This window comes from Aspergillus japonicus (genome assembly GCF_003184785.1).
Source record: "Aspergillus japonicus CBS 114.51 unplaced genomic scaffold BO86scaffold_48, whole genome shotgun sequence".
Classification (NCBI taxonomy): Eukaryota; Fungi; Ascomycota; class Eurotiomycetes; order Eurotiales; family Aspergillaceae; genus Aspergillus; species Aspergillus japonicus.
The window spans coordinates 86,010-105,538 of NW_020291685.1; the positions used below are offsets into that span (position 1 = coordinate 86,010).

At 54.4% G+C, this 19,529-nt stretch overlaps 8 protein-coding genes across 8 annotated transcripts; 5 read left to right on the top strand and 3 right to left on the bottom strand.

The window, feature by feature from the left end:
* Positions 1-65: 65 nt before the first annotated feature.
* Positions 66-1,423, top strand: BO86DRAFT_411774 (calcium-dependent phosphotriesterase; the record flags this gene model as incomplete). Its single annotated transcript, XM_025674605.1, has 3 exons — positions 66-149; positions 206-436; positions 497-1,423. Exons 1-3 carry the CDS (start codon positions 123-125, stop codon positions 1,421-1,423), a joined length of 1,185 nt encoding a protein of 394 aa, XP_025525094.1. The 5' UTR covers positions 66-122.
* A 1,678-nt stretch (positions 1,424-3,101) lies between these two features.
* BO86DRAFT_391213 (uncharacterized protein) lies at positions 3,102-3,871 on the bottom strand. The gene has a single exon (XM_025672548.1). The coding sequence runs from the start codon at positions 3,686-3,688 to the stop codon at positions 3,179-3,181; it is 510 nt and encodes a 169-aa protein (XP_025525095.1). The 5' UTR covers positions 3,689-3,871; the 3' UTR covers positions 3,102-3,178.
* A 520-nt stretch (positions 3,872-4,391) lies between these two features.
* BO86DRAFT_457971 (uncharacterized protein) lies at positions 4,392-6,433 on the top strand. Its single transcript, XM_025677257.1, has 6 exons — positions 4,392-4,624; positions 4,749-5,151; positions 5,214-5,363; positions 5,417-5,587; positions 5,640-5,765; positions 5,817-6,433. Exons 1-6 carry the CDS (start codon positions 4,573-4,575, stop codon positions 6,292-6,294), a joined length of 1,380 nt encoding a protein of 459 aa, XP_025525096.1. The 5' UTR covers positions 4,392-4,572; the 3' UTR covers positions 6,295-6,433.
* Positions 6,434-6,933: 500 nt separating this feature from the next.
* On the bottom strand, positions 6,934-7,782 carry BO86DRAFT_436354 (uncharacterized protein; the record flags this gene model as incomplete). The annotated part of the gene is made up of 3 exons (XM_025676010.1): positions 7,465-7,782; positions 7,175-7,392; positions 6,934-7,125 (listed from the first exon to the last, which is right to left on the bottom strand). The coding sequence occupies exons 1-3, from the start codon at positions 7,607-7,609 to the stop codon at positions 6,934-6,936; spliced, it is 555 nt and encodes a 184-aa protein (XP_025525097.1). The 5' UTR covers positions 7,610-7,782.
* A 1,372-nt stretch (positions 7,783-9,154) lies between these two features.
* On the top strand, positions 9,155-10,131 carry BO86DRAFT_343788 (copper acquisition factor BIM1-like domain-containing protein; the record flags this gene model as incomplete). The annotated part of the gene is made up of 3 exons (XM_025669162.1): positions 9,155-9,353; positions 9,420-9,491; positions 9,581-10,131. Coding segments are annotated over 3 exons (822 nt in total), but the record flags the coding sequence as incomplete, so codon positions are not given.
* A 979-nt stretch (positions 10,132-11,110) lies between these two features.
* BO86DRAFT_367198 (uncharacterized protein) lies at positions 11,111-12,593 on the bottom strand. Its single transcript, XM_025670140.1, has 3 exons — positions 12,472-12,593; positions 11,984-12,418; positions 11,111-11,923 (listed from the first exon to the last, which is right to left on the bottom strand). Exons 1-3 carry the CDS (start codon positions 12,578-12,580, stop codon positions 11,265-11,267), a joined length of 1,203 nt encoding a protein of 400 aa, XP_025525099.1. The 5' UTR covers positions 12,581-12,593; the 3' UTR covers positions 11,111-11,264.
* A 3,250-nt stretch (positions 12,594-15,843) lies between these two features.
* On the top strand, positions 15,844-16,688 carry BO86DRAFT_156952 (kinesin). The gene has a single exon (XM_025666374.1). It carries the CDS (start codon positions 15,926-15,928, stop codon positions 16,325-16,327), a length of 402 nt encoding a protein of 133 aa, XP_025525100.1. The 5' UTR covers positions 15,844-15,925; the 3' UTR covers positions 16,328-16,688.
* A 946-nt stretch (positions 16,689-17,634) lies between these two features.
* BO86DRAFT_449834 (histidine phosphatase family protein) lies at positions 17,635-19,086 on the top strand. The gene is made up of 4 exons (XM_025676753.1): positions 17,635-18,033; positions 18,132-18,516; positions 18,566-18,775; positions 18,837-19,086. The coding sequence occupies exons 1-4, from the start codon at positions 17,985-17,987 to the stop codon at positions 18,901-18,903; spliced, it is 711 nt and encodes a 236-aa protein (XP_025525101.1). The 5' UTR covers positions 17,635-17,984; the 3' UTR covers positions 18,904-19,086.
* Positions 19,087-19,529: the final 443 nt, after the last annotated feature.

Genomic DNA, 19,529 nt, shown 5'->3' on the forward strand with positions numbered 1-19,529 from the left:
GCGATCAGCCTTGACCCCGTAAGCTTCCCAGCAAAACAACCTTATTTATCTGCAGTCAATTCCCACCTACCCTTACAAGGTCCCGTCAAATTTTTATCACCTGTCAGCTACTCACCGACATCATGGGATTGTCAACATATGTAGCAACAGTACTTTTCCCATCCCTTCACTCAGAGGGGTGGTTCTCACTAACCCGATCACCTAGATCGTCCTCGGCCTAGCCGTGCTGCTGGGCTGGTTGACCGACCGCCACACCCTCATCTGGCTAACGGTGAACAACCGTCCTGGCCGACTTCCCCAGATCTCCAAATTCGCCGACCAGAAGATCGTGTTCGCAGACCGAATCCGTAACTGCGAAGATGTCCACCTCGACACGCAGCGCGGCTTCGCCATCTTAAGCTGCGACCCAGGCCGTGACACCTGGAACACCGTCATGGTCGGTCCCCTCGTACCCCCGCATTCTTGTCCCACCGAACTGACTTCCTCCATAACGCAGGGAACCTTCATTAACGCCACCAACCCGGGAACTCTGTATCTCTACAACTACGCCTCCACCTTCGACGCGACCTCCGACGAAAAGAACCTCCACCCGCTCCCAATGACCAACTTCCCCACCGCCTCCCGCCAGACCTTCCACCCACTGGGCCTGGCCTACAACCCGAAGACCTTACAACTCTTCGTCGCGAACCACGCCCCGACCGGTTCGGCCATCGAGCTCTTCACCCTCGACCCCAACCCTGAAGCCCCATCCCTGCACCACGAAAAGACCATAACCCACCCGCTCCTGCACGGGCCCAACGCCCTCCTCGCCGTCTCCGAGCACGAGCTCTACATCACCAATGACCACCTCTTCACCCAGCGCGCCTCCCCGTTCCTCGCCGCCCTAGAGACCTACTCAGCCTACCCCGGCGGCACGGTCGTCTACGCCAACCTCCAGACGGACACGTACAAGGTCGCCGCGCACCTGCCCTACGCGAACGGCATCGCCGCCCTCAACCAAACCCACGTGGCCGTCGCGTCGACCACGACACCCTCCGTGACAGTGTACCGGATCAATCCTGCCACAAAGGATCTGGAGAAGGCGCTGTCCTTCCGGACGAGGTTTCTGGTGGATAACCTGAGCGTGGATGGAAAGGGGAAGTTGATCATGGCGGGCCATCCGTTCTTCCCGGCGGTGGCGAAGGTGGCTCGTTCGAACTGGGTGGTGGATTTCGAGGGGAATGGGCGGGGTAGGCCTGTTGCGAAGAGAGGGCGGGCGCCGAGTTGGGTCGCCGAGTGGGATGGGAATGTCGAGGGGAGGGTCGAGGATTTGTTTGTCGGGGACGAGTTCGGGACGAGTTCGACCGCTGTGCGGGATGTGAAGAGGGGGTTGGGGTTGGTCAGTGGGTTGTATGAGAGGGGGGTTCTGGTGTGGAAGGAGTAAAAGTTGCAAGATGTCTGTTTGTTGTGGTAGACCTATTTCGTGTAGGTGATGACTGTTTACGTATCTTGAAGTACGCCGATGGAACGATGACTTCTATTGTTGATTACATGCCTTAGCGAGTGGCTTCGCCAATAGAGTGGACATCCCGTTCGCGCCTACTATTGTTCGAGATATATTGCAACATCTTCTCTGCTGCTACTAGAACGGTGCAGCTTGATTGAGCCCAGTATTAGTACTACTTGCGAAAGGTATGGTGGCGATGCATCATGGCTGACTGTAGCAGTGGGAGTTATGCACACAAAGCATTATGTGCTAAGCGGAGGGGTGTGAAGTTTCGTAGCCTTTTTCCCAAGGCATCAAGGCAGACATGCTGGGCGGCAAGTCGGCGAAATGTCGGCGCCAAGCGCTTCCCGACGCCAGCAGTTGGGAGTATTTCCCGAACGGGAATCGAGAGGCGCGATGCCCGCTTTGCGGAGTCGCTACCCCGCGGTCGACCATCCTCCATAAATAGGCGCGCTGCCACGAGATAAAGCACCAGAGTGTTTCCTTTCATCTTCAGACAATCCGTTGTTCATCATATCTCTATCACCATGTCCGTCGCTGCGTCCGAAAAACGACCCGAGATCATCGAGATCGCCCGGGGATTGAACCATGTGCCCATGTGCGAGGAGTACGAGCGGATGATCTCCGGCATGCTGTACGTACACACACATTGAAATTCTCCCGTGTGACTTGCGCATACAGTACGGGCTGCAGATGGAGCATTGGTGTAAGATGCTGACGGCTTAGCTACAACCCCAACGTGCCGAAGCTACTAGAAGGCCGACACCGCGCCCGCGGCGTGGCCCAGGACTACAACAACCTGGACGCCAAGTCCGTTCCCTTCGAGCAGATCGCCGAGCGGCGCTTCGAGCTCCTCCAGAAGATCGTCGGCCGGGTCGGCGAGGGCACCTTCATCGAGCCGCCCTTCATGCCCGACTACGGCTGCAACATCAGCATCGGCCGCGACTGCTTCATGAACTTCAAGTCAGTCCAGACTGTCGTCGCCCCTCCAATTATCTATTCTCACTAACAGTCTCCTGTGACAAAGCTTCACCGCCCTCGACACCAGCCTGATCATCATCGGCGACCGCGTCCAATTCGGCCCGAACGTCAACATCTACACGGCCGGCCATGACGTCAGCGTGCTCTCGCGCCGCAAGTTCGTCGAGTTCGGCCACCCTGTCACGATCGGCAACGACTGCTGGATCGGCGGGAACGTGGTCATCCTCCCGGGCGTCACGATCGGGGAGGGCTCGACGATTGGCGCCGGCTCCATCGTCACCAAGGATATCCCTCCGTTCTCCGTAGCGGTCGGGAACCCGTGTCGCGTGCGCAAGACGATCCCCTCAGCTGAGGAGGAGGAGCAGGACCCGAATAACCCGTACCGCAACATGGTGCGGGAGGATCGGGCTTGAAAAGGATGACGACTGGGGTTGTAGCTGGAAAAGGTGGTAGTGCGGAATGTCCTGGAGAGATTCTGCAGAGCACCGCTGGTGGAGACATGGGGCTTGAAATGTTCGCACCCAGTAGAGACGATTGTTTTAGACATATACGAATATATTCTGAAACACAGACACAGCAAGAAGCACAACACAATAGTCACATTACACATATTTAAAATTGAACATCTATGAAGGCATACTCTAAGCACCAGGTAGATACCAGACGGCCCACATGATCAACAGCACAAAACCATCCCGGGCGATCCCACCATCAACCCGACCGCGAAACCTCCGCCAACCCATCCAGCCACGCCTGGTGCCCGTTCAACATCGGGTTCGGCTTCTGCATCGCCAGCTGCGCGGCCGGCTTCCCAATCTGCGACTCCTGCGTCAGGATGCGCACCACCCCCCATTCGGTCTTCTCCAAGATCCACGCATGATAGATATCCAGCGCGGTGTCCTCGTCGCCCTCCTGCCAGGCGCGCCACGCGAGTCTTCCCGGCGCGTTGTCCGTCGGCGGCACCGATTCGTGCACCTCTGCTTGGAGCGGGGGGAATCCGAAGGTGGAGAATGAGAACTTGTCCCCTTCGCGTAGCACAGGGCCGGAGCTTGGCGGGGTGATCTGGCCCACGTTATCGTAGTAGGACTCCCATTTGGTGATGGTGGCCAGGTAGTCCCAGACGCGCTCGACGGTGGTTCCAGGAACGTAGACCTCGTTGGAGACGAAGTTGTCGGTTGTACCCGGGTGGTACTTCTGAGGCCAGTTGACCGCGGCTTGCATTTTGCGGTCGGTGGGAGGAGATTTGGTGTGTACGGGGTAGGTATACAGAAGTATCTTTATAGAAGCTCGGAGTGGGTGGTGGGTGGGCCACAGGTTTGTTAGCTTGGAAGGGTCGGGGCGATCGCAGGAATCAGATACATAGTAAATATGTGTCGCAGCAGCCCTGTTGCTCGACAATCGATGACGACGGTCGACGCTGATGATATCATCCAGCAATACTGGATAAGGTATTTAACTCCGACTCGTTCCGGAGACCGAAGCCTCATCTTCAGCCACAGCCGCCCGTCTCAGACAGAACCACCACACCAGGTGTCAGGTCGTCAAACTCAACAACAAATCCAGGGATTTCATTGAACCCCTTCCAATAAACTTTTTCAGCCCTGCCAGACCAGCCAGGGAAACCCACGAGGAAATAGGGACTGCTCACTGGCTTGAAAGGGATTAACGTCTTCCAAACTGGAACCAACTATTGGATTCTGGCCCATCGTTAGCCGACCGATAGGCAGGTGTTCCCACCACCTCCTCCCCACCCGATACTCCCCCCTGGACCAGTCAAATGCGCTGCGCCACAGTGATTCAGCACCGACTAAACCCAAGTCAGGATGTTCTTGTCGCCTGCCGCCCCGCTTCGCAATCAAAGTGGCTCGAAAATCGAGACGCCCTTCTGATCCCCCTTCTCCTCTTTTCTCTTCCCTCCCCCCCCCCCCGAGTCCCTCAGGGCCTAGGCAGACATAAAGGGTCTGCCCCCGAGCCGCGCGTCAAAAAAATCGAAAAATCCGGGATCGCGACCTGTTTCCCCCCCCAGTCCCTTCCCTTTAAGCAATGAACAACATCATCCATCCATTCATCCCATCTTGAATGAAATTAACACCTCGATTGAAGAAATGAATCTGCTGTCCACCCTCGTGGTGGTGGTGGCCGTAGGTTTGGCGAACCGTAAGCAAGCTCGAATGATCCACGTGTTTTTTTTGATTTTCGTCTTTGTTCCTTGTTGCCCATGTTTCAGTTTTGGGTCGGTCAAAGGTCACATGATTGACAGTTGGTTCCTCGGGATTTTTAGTCATCGCCGCGCAGGACTGCAACGCCCAGCAGGACGAATACGGGCAGGGGACTGTGATATACACGCAGGACCAGCTGGACCAGTTGACGCAGAACTGCACCACCCTCTACGGGGATCTGGTCGTGGGCTCCAACTACACGGGCAGCTTCATCGTGCACAATCTGACCAACATCACCTCGAGCATCTCCGTCCAGAACTCCACCGGGCTGACCTCGCTCGAGGCCCCGGATCTCATCTCCCTCTATGTGGCGGGCTTCAGCTACGCCTCCTCTCTGCGGTCGATCTCGCTGCCGCAGCTGCAGACGGCCGAGGTCTTCACCGTCAAGAGCCGCACCCCGCTGACCGTGTCGGCCCCGAACCTGCGGAATGTGAGCTACCTCAACGTGCTGGGGAGTGGCATCAGGTGGGTTTCCCGTCACATGACTTCTTTATCTGGACCAGCTTGTAACGTTTAGCGGTGTCTAGCTTCGACTTTTCCAAGTTGGAGAACATCACCACCGGATCCTCGATCTGCGGCGAGTCGGGATGTGATACGCAGTCGAGTCAGGTAATGAAGATCGACCTGCCCGCGCTGCGGCAGGCGGCGAGCCTGTATGTCGGCGGGAACGTGTCCAGGTATGTCTCCACGTCCCGCAACAACCGACTATTTCCCGGCTCACACCAAACAGTCTCTCATTACCGGTCCTGGCATCTGCCGGCAACATCACCCAAGCGACCACCAGCGGCTACGGCGACTATGACGCGGGCTTCACCGTGCACACGACGCAGCACCTCAACTTCTCCGTGCCCGCGCTCAGCTACATGAACGGCAGCCTCTCGCTGCGGGGAGTCATTGATAGGTACGTAGCCCTTTCTACAGTCGTCATCCCACTCGCTAACACCACCCCACAGCATCTCCGCTCCATCCTTGCTGAACGCAACAGCGGACATCCTCATCGAAGCCTGGACCCCACTGGCCGTGAACCTGTCCAGCCTCGAGTACGCCGATGACATCACCGTCACCGGCGAGATCACCAGGTCCGTCCCCTTCCCTTGCGGTATCACCCCGGCAAGACTAATGCCCAACAGCACGGACTTCTCCTCCCTCAAAATGGTCAACACCTTCTCCCTCTCCTCCTCCAAGCATCTCAACTGCGACAAGGTCCTCTCATCCAACACGAGCGTCATCCACGAACACTGCGACGCCGCGCCCGCCAAGAAATCCACCTTGGCCCGCAACATCGGCATCGGCGTCGGCGTCGGCGTCGGCGCGTCGCTGCTGCTGGCCGTCGCCGGGATCGCGATCTACCGGCGCAGACACGCTCTCACCAAAAAGAAGCGGAAGGGGAAGCAGGCGGTCGGGGCGGGGGCGGGGGCCGGCACGGGCGAGGACAACAGTACGCTGGAGTTGAGGCCGGTGAGCAGTGGGGAGCGGCGGGAGGGGGATAGTCGCGGGTCGTTGGATCGAGGAGCCGACAGTGAGGGGACGACGCAGAGCCAGACGGCGGCGGTCGCGCCGGCGGTCGTGCCGAGCGAGCCCCCGCCGCCTTATTCGCGGTGGGGGTGAGGTTGAGGTTGTCGGTCGACGTGGCAGAGTGTCGAGGGATAGAATTCGTAATTTCGTTGTATATAGTTCTTACATACATATTTATAGACTTGCTTAGCGGGGTTGGGGATAGATCATATATATTTTTATCATTCGGGGTCGCGAGTATGATGCGTATTGACGGGATGGGAATGTTATGGGATGGTGAGGCGCCAGCATTGTCAGTGTTCTTGCCTTTGGAACGCATAGCTAATCAGTTCCACTCGATCAATCATATCTAGAACAATGCACCCAGAAGAAAAATCTCTGCGAAGATGTGATCTTTAAAGCCTGCTCGCAGCACTCTCGCAGCAGTGGGAAGCCAACCATCACCCGTTCAGCCAACAATCGGCCCAAGTTTAGGTCCACACATTAAATACCACTATGATCTAGTAGAGCACCGTGTTTGAATTTGGGTAACTGAAGTGACATTCTTGGAATAAAAACCATGTATATTTGTCGGACGCAGCTCGATTAATATAGTACACTACATCTATCTATCTCACCCACATCAGTAATCCCTCAGCATAACATGAGTTGAGGAGCACGACCGAGGTGATACACTCTCCACCCATCACTCCACCACAACCAACCTCCCTCCCTTGAACCAGAAGAGGCAAATCAAGCCATAACAAGCCCTCCAACCACAGCAGCAGCAGCAACAAGCATTCCGCCCACGCTCATCGACGCGCCCGCTCCACCAGACATCGAAGTGGCCGACGCAGCAGCCGCGGAGCCACTGGACGAGGACGAGGACGAGGACGCGTACGAGGAAGACGAGCCGGTGGCTCTCGCCCCGGAGTTGGTAGCCGTCTACACACCCCCATTAGCTTAGTGAATGGGTTTATGATGGGTTACGTACCGAGTTCGCACCCGCCGTGGCGCTCGCCGTCGCCGACGAGGCGCTGGGCGTGGCGCTATCGCCGCACGCTTCGGCCGCGGACTTGACGTCGTCGCCGTAGTACTGCCAGATGTTGTAGGTCAGGGCGCACTCCAGGCAGCCGCTGAGCTCGGTCTTGTAGGTCGCGTTGGAGCAGTAGGTGGCGTTGGTGTCGTCCTGGGACATGAGGATGACTCCGCCTGTGCATTACGTTAGAGTGCATGGGAAGGGTAGTGGTTGTGTCAAGGGTTGCAGGCAGCTCAAGGACGTACCGCAGTCGGCGTGGCATTCGTAGAGGGGACTGCCGGGCGAGATGTCTTCCCTTCTGATCAAGGGAACGCTGGATGGGAAGCTCCATGCCAGGCTCGCGGGGAATACAGCCGCGAGAGCGGTTACGAGTAAGATGAAGCGTTGCATTGTTGGGGATTCAATTATTCCCAACGGTGGGTGGTTGATTGAGAAGGAATGCGTGCGATGATGGCAGATACGAGATGGGGAAAGGCTGGTGCGTGCGGTACTTCAGAGACGAGGAAGTGTTGGGTAGAGTCCCCTTATATTCAACTCCAGCAAGCTTGCTGCATCACGAACTCTGCAGCTCGGGCGAGGTGGTAGGGACTGGTCGGACCACCTGCATCCGGATACTTCCAGTGACCAGGCCCGCTGGGCACCCTCGCAAGTACCGCCCACTATAGCCTTAGCGGGACGGCTAGCTCGATGCCATGTGTGATGCAGCGGGTGGGCTCGGTGGACTGGTCACTACATGGATTGGCTCGTCCTCCGCATTCAATAAATTAATCACGCAGGCCACGGCGCGAAAGGTCAATTCCGCGCTGTAAGTTCTTTTTTTTCAACCTGAGTTCCTTTGCTATGCTTATACTAGTGTCGTCTGTTACATCATACCTGGTATAGGCTGGAGAACTCCGGCGTCGGTGGTCGGAGGCATTTCGGCTTCGAAGGCCAGAACCGATCGCAAGTCACCATGGCGCCGGTTCCAGGCTTGAAAACATTTACCCGGATCCGGTGGCTAGGACAAATCCTTCGTGCAGGTGAGCGAGGGTCCGTGGTCAGGGTCTGTTAGTGTATACAGAAGTAGTATAGCTCCTGGCAGAAGCTCGCGGTCGCAGGGACAAACCCCGGTGTAATGTAGTGACCAAGTCATCGAGTGGGTTCCATGGAGCGGCACCAGCTGCCAACAATTGGTCAAGGGTTCTTCTTTCCGCTTGGCTCAAAGCAACCGGCCCTGCCTAGGATCCTTGTAGTTAGTGAGTTAGTGACTTGGCAAGACAGGAAATTCTTGCCAGCAGATGAAGTGCCGTGGTTGGGTCGGGCCCACTTATTTATTATCTTATCAGATTGAAAATCAGAGCACGCTAGCAAATTTCGGTTACCTCGTCCGACGCAGTGATTGGAACAAATCTCCGCGTGACCCATCTCTCAATTTGTCCTCGGACATAATTCTTGGATTGGGACAAGGATGTTTGTGGTCGGAAGGCAACGGAGTGACCAGGATCTTATCAATCTGATATGATCTGATGTCGGGCTTTCCTCTTCCGGTTGGTGTCTCCTGGTACCTAGTCGCTGACTAGCTCCTGGCGAGGTGACACTGCAGGAGGGGTTCGGTGTTGTCATCTCCACTCTGTGAGACAGGTCAAGCCAGGGTTCGGTGGTCGGCCGCTCACTCGCGAGTCTTCCGAGCTGCGCATGTCGCCTTGCAACCCACTGCGGATCCTTATCACATGTTTGCGAAGAGTTCTTCCAGCGAAGGCTGCAACCATTCCAGCAGGGCCGTTGACGGGTGTAACGTTTTCGAGAAAGGGATACTATGAATGCCGATCCTATAAGACGGCCCTGCGAGCCCGCCGGATATGGTCACCAGCACAGCAGTCCTTCTATTCTAGAACTGAGACTCGAGTCTGAGCAGTGACCCCTCATCACCCGCCACCTTGACATACACTCTTAACAATGTCTCCAATCACCCTAATCACCGGGCTGCTGGCCACAGCCAGCCTTGTCATCCCTGGCACTCTCGCCGCAGAAGCCACGGACATGGGGGCCGCTGCGTTCTTGTGGCCGCCAGACCGTGCCTGGGGCGCGGCCCAGGACCGCACTGCTCCCTGCGGTTCCTCAGCCGGTGTCACCAACCGAACCGAGTTCCCCCTCAGTATGCACTCTCAGCCTACTACCACCTGGCAGCTGTCACGAACCTCCAAGCTAATTCATACTCCAGCCAACGGCGCCGTCTCCCTAGTCCTCCAAACCGAATCCTACTCGGTCAATCTAGCCATCTCCTATGATAACAGTGCGCTCCCCTTTCACCTCCATCTTCACCCCCTCTTCTCCCCCATATTCCCCTCCCAAAGCACCAAGAACTGACCATCCTCTACAAAGACCCAACCAGCAACTCCGACTTCAGCACCATCGTCTCGAGCAGCAACTTCCCCGATCTCGACCCAGGCCACGAATGTTACTCCGTGCCCAACCCGCCCTCCACCGTCACCTCCGGCTCCAACGCCACCCTGCAGCTAAAGTACGTCTCCGACTTCGACAACGACGGCAACGAGACCTACTACGCCTGCGCGGATATCACCTACGTGCCGCTGTCCTCCTTCGACACCTCGATCCCCTGCTTCAACGTGTCGGAGGCGACCTCGACTGACTCCTCCTCCACTTCGTCTTCATCATCCTCTTCATCGAGCACATCTTCTGGATCGTCGTCGAGCAGCAGCAGCAAGAGTGGATCCAGCGGCCTCTCTAAGGGCGCCATTGCAGGAATCGTCGTCGGAACGGTGGTCGGCGCCGCGCTGGTCGGGGTTGCTGCCTTCGTGCTGGGCCGGTACTGGCAGAAGAAGGCGCAGCGGGAGCATGCGGTCGCGATGAATATGATGAACCCCGTGCAGAAGACGTGGTCGGCTTCCACGGCGGGACGGCAGGGGGCGCAGGCTTGAAGTATGCGATCGGATTAATGTTAACTCAATGAATGTGTGATGCGAATGTTGATGGTGGGGTAGTGGCAGTCTCTGGTTTTGGGGGAGGGATTCTGGGATTGGCTGGGGAAAAGGTAGTGGTTAGGTGGAGGTAATTCATGATTGAATGATACGAGTCGACGAGGTCGATGTGATAGATATTGAAAGCTCGTTTGTAATGAGAGTATGCTTGGGTTCAAAGATAGGAGTCACTGACTTGTGTTCTCTACTTTACCGACCATAAGTCCACAATCTGTAATGCCTCCAACTTCCTTGTGAGACTTGGGTCTATGAGAATTAATATTTACCTGAGTACTCTCTAACGATGACATAGGCAGGGTAAAGGCCGAGAACAGAAAGGAATAGGTAGCTGACAGCTAAGCATAAACACACAGTGACATGTCCAGCGACTGTTAAGTACAGTACATGTGTATATATGGGTGAACTAGTATCTCGCTACGGATAAAGTCGTTGACGACCAGCCCCTAAAGCGTTCTTTCAGCCAGAGGTAGCTATTCAATATAAGAGCGGTCTTTTTGCTTCTTAAGAACAGGGTTTCAGGTGGTGGAATGGCAACGTGATTATGGTGTGGATGCCAAGTAAGGAGGTCATCCGACTCTGATGCCTTTGGTTGTTGGTGTTTTCGCATTCTCAAAGTCGAGACATCCTGCCAGAATGTCTCTCGATAAAAGGGTGAATTCAAAGCGATATGTGCACAATTGCGTTACCTCATATACCGTTGGAATCAAGAACATTTCTACATATGTATCGCCTACCGTCCTAAGTCAGCAAATATCGTGGACGAAGATGAATACCTAGGTTAACATTTTTACAAAAGAGCTCGGCACACCAACCACAACCAGACCCGACGGGTTGATCCACCCTTTTTTAGATGCGGAAGTAAATCACATGGGATTACCATTAGTCTTTCAAAATATAAATACAAGTTTATTGGCTCATCTGAAAAAAATCGCCGTGCACGCCATGCTCGAATCGAAAGTATGTATATAAGGATCGTAAAGGGTGGAGAGAAAAACTCTAGGGGGAAGAGGTCCCCTGAATGATAATAAAAAAGGAGGGTGGGTAGTGTCAGTCCACTTCATCCACGCCTAGAAGAAGCTGAAAAGAATCGCCGCGCTCAGGGCAGCAAGGGAAGAACCCTGGATGTAGGAGGAGGAACTCGCGGCGCTGCTGGAGGTGGTTCCCTCGCTGAAGCTGGTGCTGGTGGCGGAGCCGGAGCTGGACTCGGAGGAGCCGTTGCTGCTGGTGGTGGCGGTCGTCTGCTTGCCGGCGGTCATGTTGAGCCCCGTGTCCTCGAGGTTGTAGAGGACGGTGCTGTTGCCGGACACAAGGATCTGGTCCGACAGGCCGGTGTCGCTGGTGTAGATGTAGGACACGTCGCCGTCGACGGTGGTGCCCGCGGGCGGGTTGTAGCATTCGATCGTGATGTCCTTGTACAGCGCGTAGTAGTAGCCGTACTCCTCCATGTCGGCGCTGTTCCAGTCCACCAGGCCACCACCCCACTCGATCGTCCCCTCGCCCTCGCTGCTCAGCCCGCTGGGCCACAGCGACATCTGCAGCCGCGACGGCGTCTGCGGGTACATGTAGATCCCGGACGTCGCGTTGTAGGTCGAGTTCTTGGTCAGCGTGCGCATCGTCACCCCGTCCACCTGCCACTCCAGCTGCTCCGGCGTCCAGTCGATCGTGTACGTGTGCCAGGTGTTGTATGTGTTGCCGGTGGAGACGGCGGCGTTGACCTCGTTGGTGTCTGCGGGAAGACGTCTCGGTTAGCATGACGAAAAGAAAAGACACATGGGACAACACGTACAGTTCTCCACGCCTTGGAAGTAGAAGTCGGTCTGCACACTCGACAGGTTGTACCCCACAAACTCGAAGTCGATCTCGTCCTTCACGTCGGACATGAGGATGAACCCGGTGATGACACCCCCGCCGCGGCTGCTCTTGATCTTGGCCGACACCTTGCCGTACCAGATGTAGTGGTTCAGCGTCATCAGACTGCCCGTGGTCTGGTTGGGCATCGTGAGCATCAGACTGCCGTTCTCGACCTTGGGGTATCCACTCCAGGTCCATTCGTACTGCGACGAGTTTCCGAGGTATTGGTCGTACGCCACCGTGTCGTCGAGGTTGCTCCAGCTGTAGGTCTGGTTCTTGCAGATGGGCTCGGGCGTGCACGAGTCGAGCGAGTACGACATCAAGGGGTCGCAGCTGCCCAGGCATGAGGTTCCGACACCACATACTCCGCCTGCAGATGGTTGTTAGCGTGGTTGGAGAAGGATGGAGTAGTTGGCAACTCACTGTAGCAGCAGGGGGCGCTCTCAGGGCACTTGTTGTCGGCACTACAGGTAGTGGAGGCCGAAGCAAGTGCGGCCAGACCGGCCAGGAACAGTGCGGAGACGTGGCGCATCGTTACAGAGGCGACACTGCGTGCAACCGACTGTCTATGCAAGGAAGAATTGAGGAGGGGGGGGGGGAGGATTCTTGAAACCGGTGCAACGTTTCAGTTCTGAAAACGGTGCCGGAGGGCGGGGAAATCCATTATAGTTATACGCTCTTGGGGGGGAGGAATGTCCACATGACATCAAATCCGCTGGGGTCAGCGAACCAAGGAGGAAGCAGGAAAGGGGGAACGTGTGGGACAAATGGGGCAAGAAATCAGTCAAAATCTTCCTCGGGGACCTTGGGCCGAGCACGGAACTATCGGGGGGAACGCAAGCCGGCAGTCGGACGGTAGCTCATTCGGTCGGAGTGCAATGAGACCACCAAACCAGTATTGTCCGATAGATAGCAGATCCAAGGATAGGAACGCTGGAACGCTGACAGCGGGTACGAGAAGCGTGGGATAGGGCTAGTGGAGAGAAGGAAATCCCTCCTCTTGATTGGACAACGGGATCTGCGAGATAACAGAGAATGAGAAACATCTCCACCGAAAAGGGAAGAAAATTCTGCAGTCGATGAATTATTGGTTCTACAGGTGTTCCAGTGGTTCAAGCAGAGCTCCAGCGAGGTGGACTATCCGCCTAACCATGGCGATGCAGGCAGCGAAATTAACGATTGGCAGTGGGATGCGAGCGCACCCAGCCAAGCTTTGCTAGCGTTGGGACTATCTCAGGGGCATTGCGTGTCCTGCCATGGCCGTCCCAGCACGGCACACGAATCAGACTGATCGACACCACCCCGGCACTGTGAATCAGCATTCAATCACTTGTGTTGATGACGGTCAGAGAAGTGCTCTTATGCAATACTGAAACCGTCCTAGATTAGCAAATCCGATACAACAGCTCCCAATTTCAAAGGGGTTATTGTGTTGAAGTGCGGTTGTGCCAAGCCATCTATCAAAAACACAGAATTTTCTCAAGTGGGTCGATGACGTAGCCCCTTTTCTGGTGCTTTCTGGCGCATTTGGGGTGAATGTCTTACTTGGCTCCGAAACACCGCCTTCTCTCCTTGTCTTGCTGCTCAGACCATTGTGGTTCCTTGAGTCCTGTGCGCACATTTCTCCAATTCTTGCTGATAAGGATCCGCAAATACCTCGGTTCCCCCCGCGCCACACATTCCGGTCTCGTGCACCAATTGTTTCCTGGATTATGTACCTAACATGCTCAGAATAGATTCGGATCATTGCGATTGATTGCTGCAAATGCCTTATTGGTAGAATGTCTCCTGGGAATTATTCTCAAATCTTCCTTCTATTTGTTCCAAAACGATATTTCCCAAAGCTTAGCCAAAGCTTATTCCTGCCATCCCCGAGGGATTTCTCTCCGTGACCCCCTTGGCGGCCGCAGCGCATTGTAGAGTGTATTGGTGGCAACTTGGAAGACATCTCTGTGATTATTGACTATTGACCTAACGGGTGATGCCAACGTGATAGAACATGAATGGGTCATGTTAAGATCACCATACAGCTTCCTTGACACAAGTTTTTCAGACTCAGAGACAAGAAGCCGGCGCGACTGACACATTTGTCGCTAACAGGTGGAACTCGGTAGGCACCTTCAATGGGATATTCACTATGTACACTAGTCCACAGCATGTCTCAGGCTCACCCACAGTTCGCTTGATGGTCTCCTTTTCTTCGCTTAATGATACATCCGTGAGGTCGATCGACATGCCTACTGGTGATGTCGGAGAAACCGCTGGAGAAACCACTGCCACACCACATAACTCCCGTTTGCAGGGTCGGAACATAACTATCCCGCTTGACTCTGAGTCTACAGAGGTTGCATTGCGCACATAGCAGGATCAGCCATCAGTCGATCACCGAGCTCCCCCTAAGCGTTCAGCCCAGAGACACATCGCTGCGATTGAACTAAATTTACCCGAGACCCCTCGGGACTATTGATTCGCACAATGCAAATAGCACAAGTAGCCTTCGGGATTATTGTACTAGTCCAATGGCGCCAGCAAATGTCTTGAATACTTTTGAGCGCCCATGGTTAGCTGCAAACATCTATATATGGGATTGTGTAAGACATTGCAATCGATCGGAGATTAGTTTAGGGGAATTACCCCTCGGGGCTGACTGCCTAGAGTGGATTATGATGACTAATCTCCGGATCGACCGATCGAATCTCGAAGCCCTTTTAAGGGGGTAGGGGCTTAGAGTCCGCGAACCATTCAAAGCGATTCAGTCAGTAGTTAGGAATGCTTTTCGCACTGAACACGAAAAGTGTCCATTTGGGAGGGCGTGATAAGTGGAACGAAACGCACAACAGATTGTGAACCGGAACAACTCTCATGAGGAGAAAGTTTGACAATCTCGATCCATAGTCGACGCATATGTATTCGCTGAGCCGGATAATATATTTACAGGGAGAATGAATATGAAGTCGGCAATCCAATGAAAGGTGCAAGGGGCAACGAACTGATTGCAGTGACAGCGCAGAATACGGAAAAGGAGTCGGCTAATCCGGGGATCGGACGCGCGCTTGTCCGCCGGTGTCCAAATTTATCTTCCTGGTATTCTAGCCTCCACACGTGGCTTGGAGGCTTCGGGTGTAAAACAGCCAATCGAAAAAATGCTGATTACTTGGACGTTCTCTCCCCCGCATTCATTTGATCTTAAAATTCCCTCCTCGACACCCGATAGGCCGGCAGTTATTGCGATGACTGATGGCGTACAGAACCTCAGTTAGACGGCATGATAAGGTGTCATTGTCGCTCAGATTTGCGGCGAATAACGAACTGCTTCGCTGAAGCTAGGCTCTGTTTGGATTAGCCTGTTATCTTAGCGCCATCCTCGGGATGTGACCCGTACCTGCTGCGAAGACGCGTTGGTGTTTATCGAAGATGATAGCGCAACACGCAGCCTGGAGGTCCCTGGCGTCCGCTTATACATTTTTGAAACGTCACTCGTGGATTGCTGGTTTGAATACATCACCGAGGGGTGAGTTACGGCGTGGGTGGGTAAACGCGGATCAACTTGATTCGTACTTTCACAGCTCCAATATGACGAGAAACAGGATAACTCATCAGATGACATCCTCTAAGCTGTTTGCTCAAAGTCGACACTAGCCACTTGAACCTCGTGTCTGTGGCTGTTTTGTTCAGTCTTCCAACTCTGCCAAAGGTAACGCACCTACATTGATCCTTTTATACGCAAGCAAGCCGTCATGCTGCATGGGGGCTGCAGATCCTCGGTATGGTTGCTGCCCAGTGCGCCTTCCCTGTCAGATTTCAACCCAATCCACCTCTCAGGTTCGGTCACAAAGTCTGATGGGCTTTTCCATCACCATCGCCTTGTGAGAGCAGGATGGAAACCAGGAAGAAACGCTTATCACATGATGCTTATACAGTTGCGCTCCTCGCTCCGCTGGAAGTTGAGCTCAGCGCAGTGAGGTACATGCTCGACGAAGAGCACGAGCAGCTTCCGACTACCAAAGGTGACCCGCAACGCTACATCCTTGGACAGCTGAGCCGACACAATGTGGTTATCGCATCCTTGCCTGCCGGCTACCAGGGCACAATCTCGGCTGCAGCCGTCGCACGGGATCTGGCACGCAGCTTCCCGTCGATAACACTGCGGTTACTCGTGGGTATCGGAGGCGGCGTGCCCAGTGCTACTACCGATGTTCGCCTGGGAGACGTGGTGGTCAGTGTCCCATTTATTGACGCAGCCACAAGTTATCATTACGACGAAACCTCGCCCGTCTGACAATATTAGTATCAGAGCCGTTGATCCGGAGCTGGAGACTATAGGATTCCGCCCCAATCAGGTGATTAACTACATTCGCAACACACAGGTAGTGCCTGGCATAAGCATTTCAGAAGAGATTGAGTTATTTTTGCAAAATCACACTTTATTGCAAGGCCTCGTCCGGATCTTAATTCAGCTAGACACATTATGCTACAGCTGGGAGCGCAACCTTTGGGGCAACAGGGCACAGATAATGACCATTCTCTATTAGTCAATCATCTCAAAGCTCTGGAGAAAGGATATTCTATAGCTGTGTATCCGAGATAATCAAGGGCGCCGGCTCACAGAAGGGGCAGTAGAAGACACCCACCAGCTCGACATCAAAAATTATATTACCAAGGAGATCAAGCTGGTTGAGGGCCTTGCATTTTATAGACTTACTAGTGATATCATCAAGTTTTAAAAGGAAAACCAAGCATCCATATGCAAACTGTTAAAACAGCATAAGGAAGAGCTCCCTTGTATAAGCAAATGTGTACTCCGCCAAGTCTCATTCTTGTGCACGTCGCAACACAATGTTTACAATAGCCGACACAACTTCCACTCTCTGCACCTAACCTTTCAAAAGTATTTCGCAGCACATTGTTTCATCAGACACTGGATACGCGACAAGCCTCTTCCTTGTTATGGTCTGACAAGGAATGACTCTTCAATACCACCCCACCTCTTTCTTCACACAGAAAAGTATAATTCGCACTACACTATTTTCAGGCGCTTTGTTGTCGGTCTGTTGCAGGGCTGTTGGCAGCAGAAGACGCTGAGTGGGGAGCTAGTCAGTGGTATATTTCAACAGGTTCGGGCTGAGCCACGCGACTTGGTTGGAGCAGCACATCAGAGGCTTATCATGCATTGCCTCAGTGAGATACATGTGAGCAGCAGCGATTCTGTCATCTCAGCGACAAGATCTCAATTTGTCGGAGTTCCTGCTTCTATGTACATTCCTTGGTATAGAAAACACTCGACCGACAATAGAAACACATTACCACGAAAGTTTCCATTTAACCAAAGTTGTTCCAAATGAAGTACTGCTATATCTGACCTTTCAGCTGCAGACAGTCTCGACGGCTTCTCATTTATCTCGAAGGTACAATGACTTCCAATGTCATCACGTGATAAATGCCACTGCTGGTTGATTGGCCATCATCAAGCTATTTCGCCTTGTTTGGTTGGTTTGCCAGGTGCACTACCCCTCCTTTCCCCACTTGTGGAAATTTCCATTGCATGATTCTGGCATGAACGAATGCAGAGATTCCAAATTTGGATATGTTATACTACTGTGCCAGCCTAATATCTATACTTGTTACCTGCCATACAACCTCTTTATCAATCCCACAAACATTCTGCCCACTCTGCTCCCCAGAGTAAGCTAGTACACAAACAACCACCGGTGAACCCCACTTGCCCTCGAACTCCAGTCAGATCCATGACCATGGATTACATAAAACCCTTTCCGCCCCACACGCCCACCCATGGCGTCAACCAATCTCGCCTGCCCGAAAACCAACCCAGGTTTGACATCGTAACCCATTGAACCTCAGCTGCACCACCACATACATCCAACACCCTAGATCCAGAATCCCTAGACTAGACTAGACCCCTCTCCGCTCCAGACAAGATGCCCGACAAGGACGCAGGTACCCCGCGGGTCTTCCTCTACCGCCACGGTAAGTCTACCTCTCCATAACCCCCCCACCCCGCGTAGCTTCATTCCCCATACCCCCATACCTCCCAATCCAAAGACACGCGACCCTAACGAAACCAGGCGAGACCGAATGGTCCAAAAGCGGCCGCTACACCGGCACCAGCGAGATCGAGCTGACCGCCGACGGGATCAAGCAAGTCACGGCGTCGGGCCAGATCCTCGTGGGCGCGGGCAAGCTGCTCGACCCGGCGCGCAAGCTGGCGCGCGTGTTCGTCAGCCCGCGGCGGCGGGCGGTGCACACCTTCGAGCTGGCCTTCCCCGAGGCCGACAAGCAGGCGCTGCGGGCCGCCGGGAAGGTGCAGGAGAACGACGCGCGGTTGGCCGAGTGGGGGTACGGGCTGTATGAGGGGTTGCTGACGAAGGAGATTCGTTCCCTCAGAAAGGAGCATGGGTTGGATGGGGAGCGGGAGTGGGATATTTGGCGCGATGGGTGTGAGGGGGGCGAGTACGTTTTCTATTTCTTCCTTGGAATGGTAGGTGCTAACGCGGTGCAGGTCGCCCGAGGATGTTACGGCTCGAATCGATAGTCTGATCGCGGAGATCCGTGACCTTCATCGCGGGAATATGCATGGCGAGCAGCCGGCTGATGTGGTGCTCATTGCCCACGGGCATACGCTGCGCGCGTTCACCAAGCGCTGGTTGGGCTATCCCATGGAGTTTCCTTTGTCCATGATGTTGGAGCCTGGTGCGGTGGGGGTGCTTAGGTATGTGATTGTGAGGTCGTGTGGTGGGGATGTTGGCTGACTGTCTGTCTGTCGGGTGCAGCTACCAGCATCATAGCATTGATGAGCCGGCGTTCTTGGTCGGCTATGGATTCCCCTTGGAGCAGTAGGGCTGCCGCTGCACTAGCTAGGTGGCATACTCACCGATGCTTGGAAGTGAATTTAGTGTGCTGGGGCAGTTTTTCAGCGGGTCTGTTTCAGTGGGGACAGCTGAATTCAAGAGTCCGGGGTTACAGCCAGACCGAACAGAAAATAGAACTAGATTTCGTTTGTCTGTGAGGAATGCAGTCCGCTTTTTAAAACACACAATCACGATTGCAATGCTCATTGCATCCTGCGTTGACAGGACTCCGTAGATATATTGGCGGTGGATGGTCCTAGCTTGACCAGCACAGGCGGGCCAAGGCCCCAGTTTGCTCTGAATTATGGACGTGTATCAGCTTACATCATACGCCAGGCAGAGAAAACCGGCTTCGCAAATTACCGAGCAGTCCGCTCAGTCTTGGTGCACGAAATCAGCCTGTAGATATAAGTAGTGTATAAGTAGTGTAAATTCCACGAGTGCTGTACCTCGGAAGCACATGCTCCAACCCCAATGATGCGATCGCCCTCCAGGCACATTCACCAGGACCACCAACCCCATTAGGGCTTTCCCGAGGCACAAGTAAGCAAGCACAAGCCTTTAATCTATATCCACCCGGCCAATATGCGGGGTGGGGATCTTATCACATCTGTC

What these genes read in the sequence shown, in the direction of transcription:
- BO86DRAFT_391213 (XM_025672548.1), bottom strand. Translation starts at nt 3,688, where the DNA reads ATGCAAGCCGCGGTCAACTGGCCTCAGAAGTACCACCCGGGTACAACC.
- BO86DRAFT_457971 (XM_025677257.1), top strand. Translation starts at nt 4,573, where the DNA reads ATGAATCTGCTGTCCACCCTCGTGGTGGTGGTGGCCGTAGGTTTGGCG. An exon ending in GGCCGTAGGTTTGGCGAACC is followed by an intron (nt 4,625 to 4,748) that starts GTAAGCAAGCTC and finishes CGGGATTTTTAG; the next exon opens with TCATCGCCGCGCAGGACTGC. An exon ending in GTGCTGGGGAGTGGCATCAG is followed by an intron (nt 5,152 to 5,213) that starts GTGGGTTTCCCG and finishes AGCGGTGTCTAG; the next exon opens with CTTCGACTTTTCCAAGTTGG.
- BO86DRAFT_367198 (XM_025670140.1), bottom strand. Translation starts at nt 12,580, where the DNA reads ATGCGCCACGTCTCCGCACTGTTCCTGGCCGGTCTGGCCGCACTTGCT. An exon ending in GAGCGCCCCCTGCTGCTACA is followed by an intron (nt 12,419 to 12,471) that starts GTGAGTTGCCAA and finishes AACCATCTGCAG; the next exon opens with GCGGAGTATGTGGTGTCGGA. An exon ending in CTTCCAAGGCGTGGAGAACT is followed by an intron (nt 11,924 to 11,983) that starts GTACGTGTTGTC and finishes GTCTTCCCGCAG; the next exon opens with ACACCAACGAGGTCAACGCC.
- BO86DRAFT_156952 (XM_025666374.1), top strand. Translation starts at nt 15,926, where the DNA reads ATGGAAACCAGGAAGAAACGCTTATCACATGATGCTTATACAGTTGCG.
- BO86DRAFT_449834 (XM_025676753.1), top strand. Translation starts at nt 17,985, where the DNA reads ATGCCCGACAAGGACGCAGGTACCCCGCGGGTCTTCCTCTACCGCCAC. An exon ending in GGTCTTCCTCTACCGCCACG is followed by an intron (nt 18,034 to 18,131) that starts GTAAGTCTACCT and finishes TAACGAAACCAG; the next exon opens with GCGAGACCGAATGGTCCAAA. An exon ending in GGTGCGGTGGGGGTGCTTAG is followed by an intron (nt 18,776 to 18,836) that starts GTATGTGATTGT and finishes TGTCGGGTGCAG; the next exon opens with CTACCAGCATCATAGCATTG.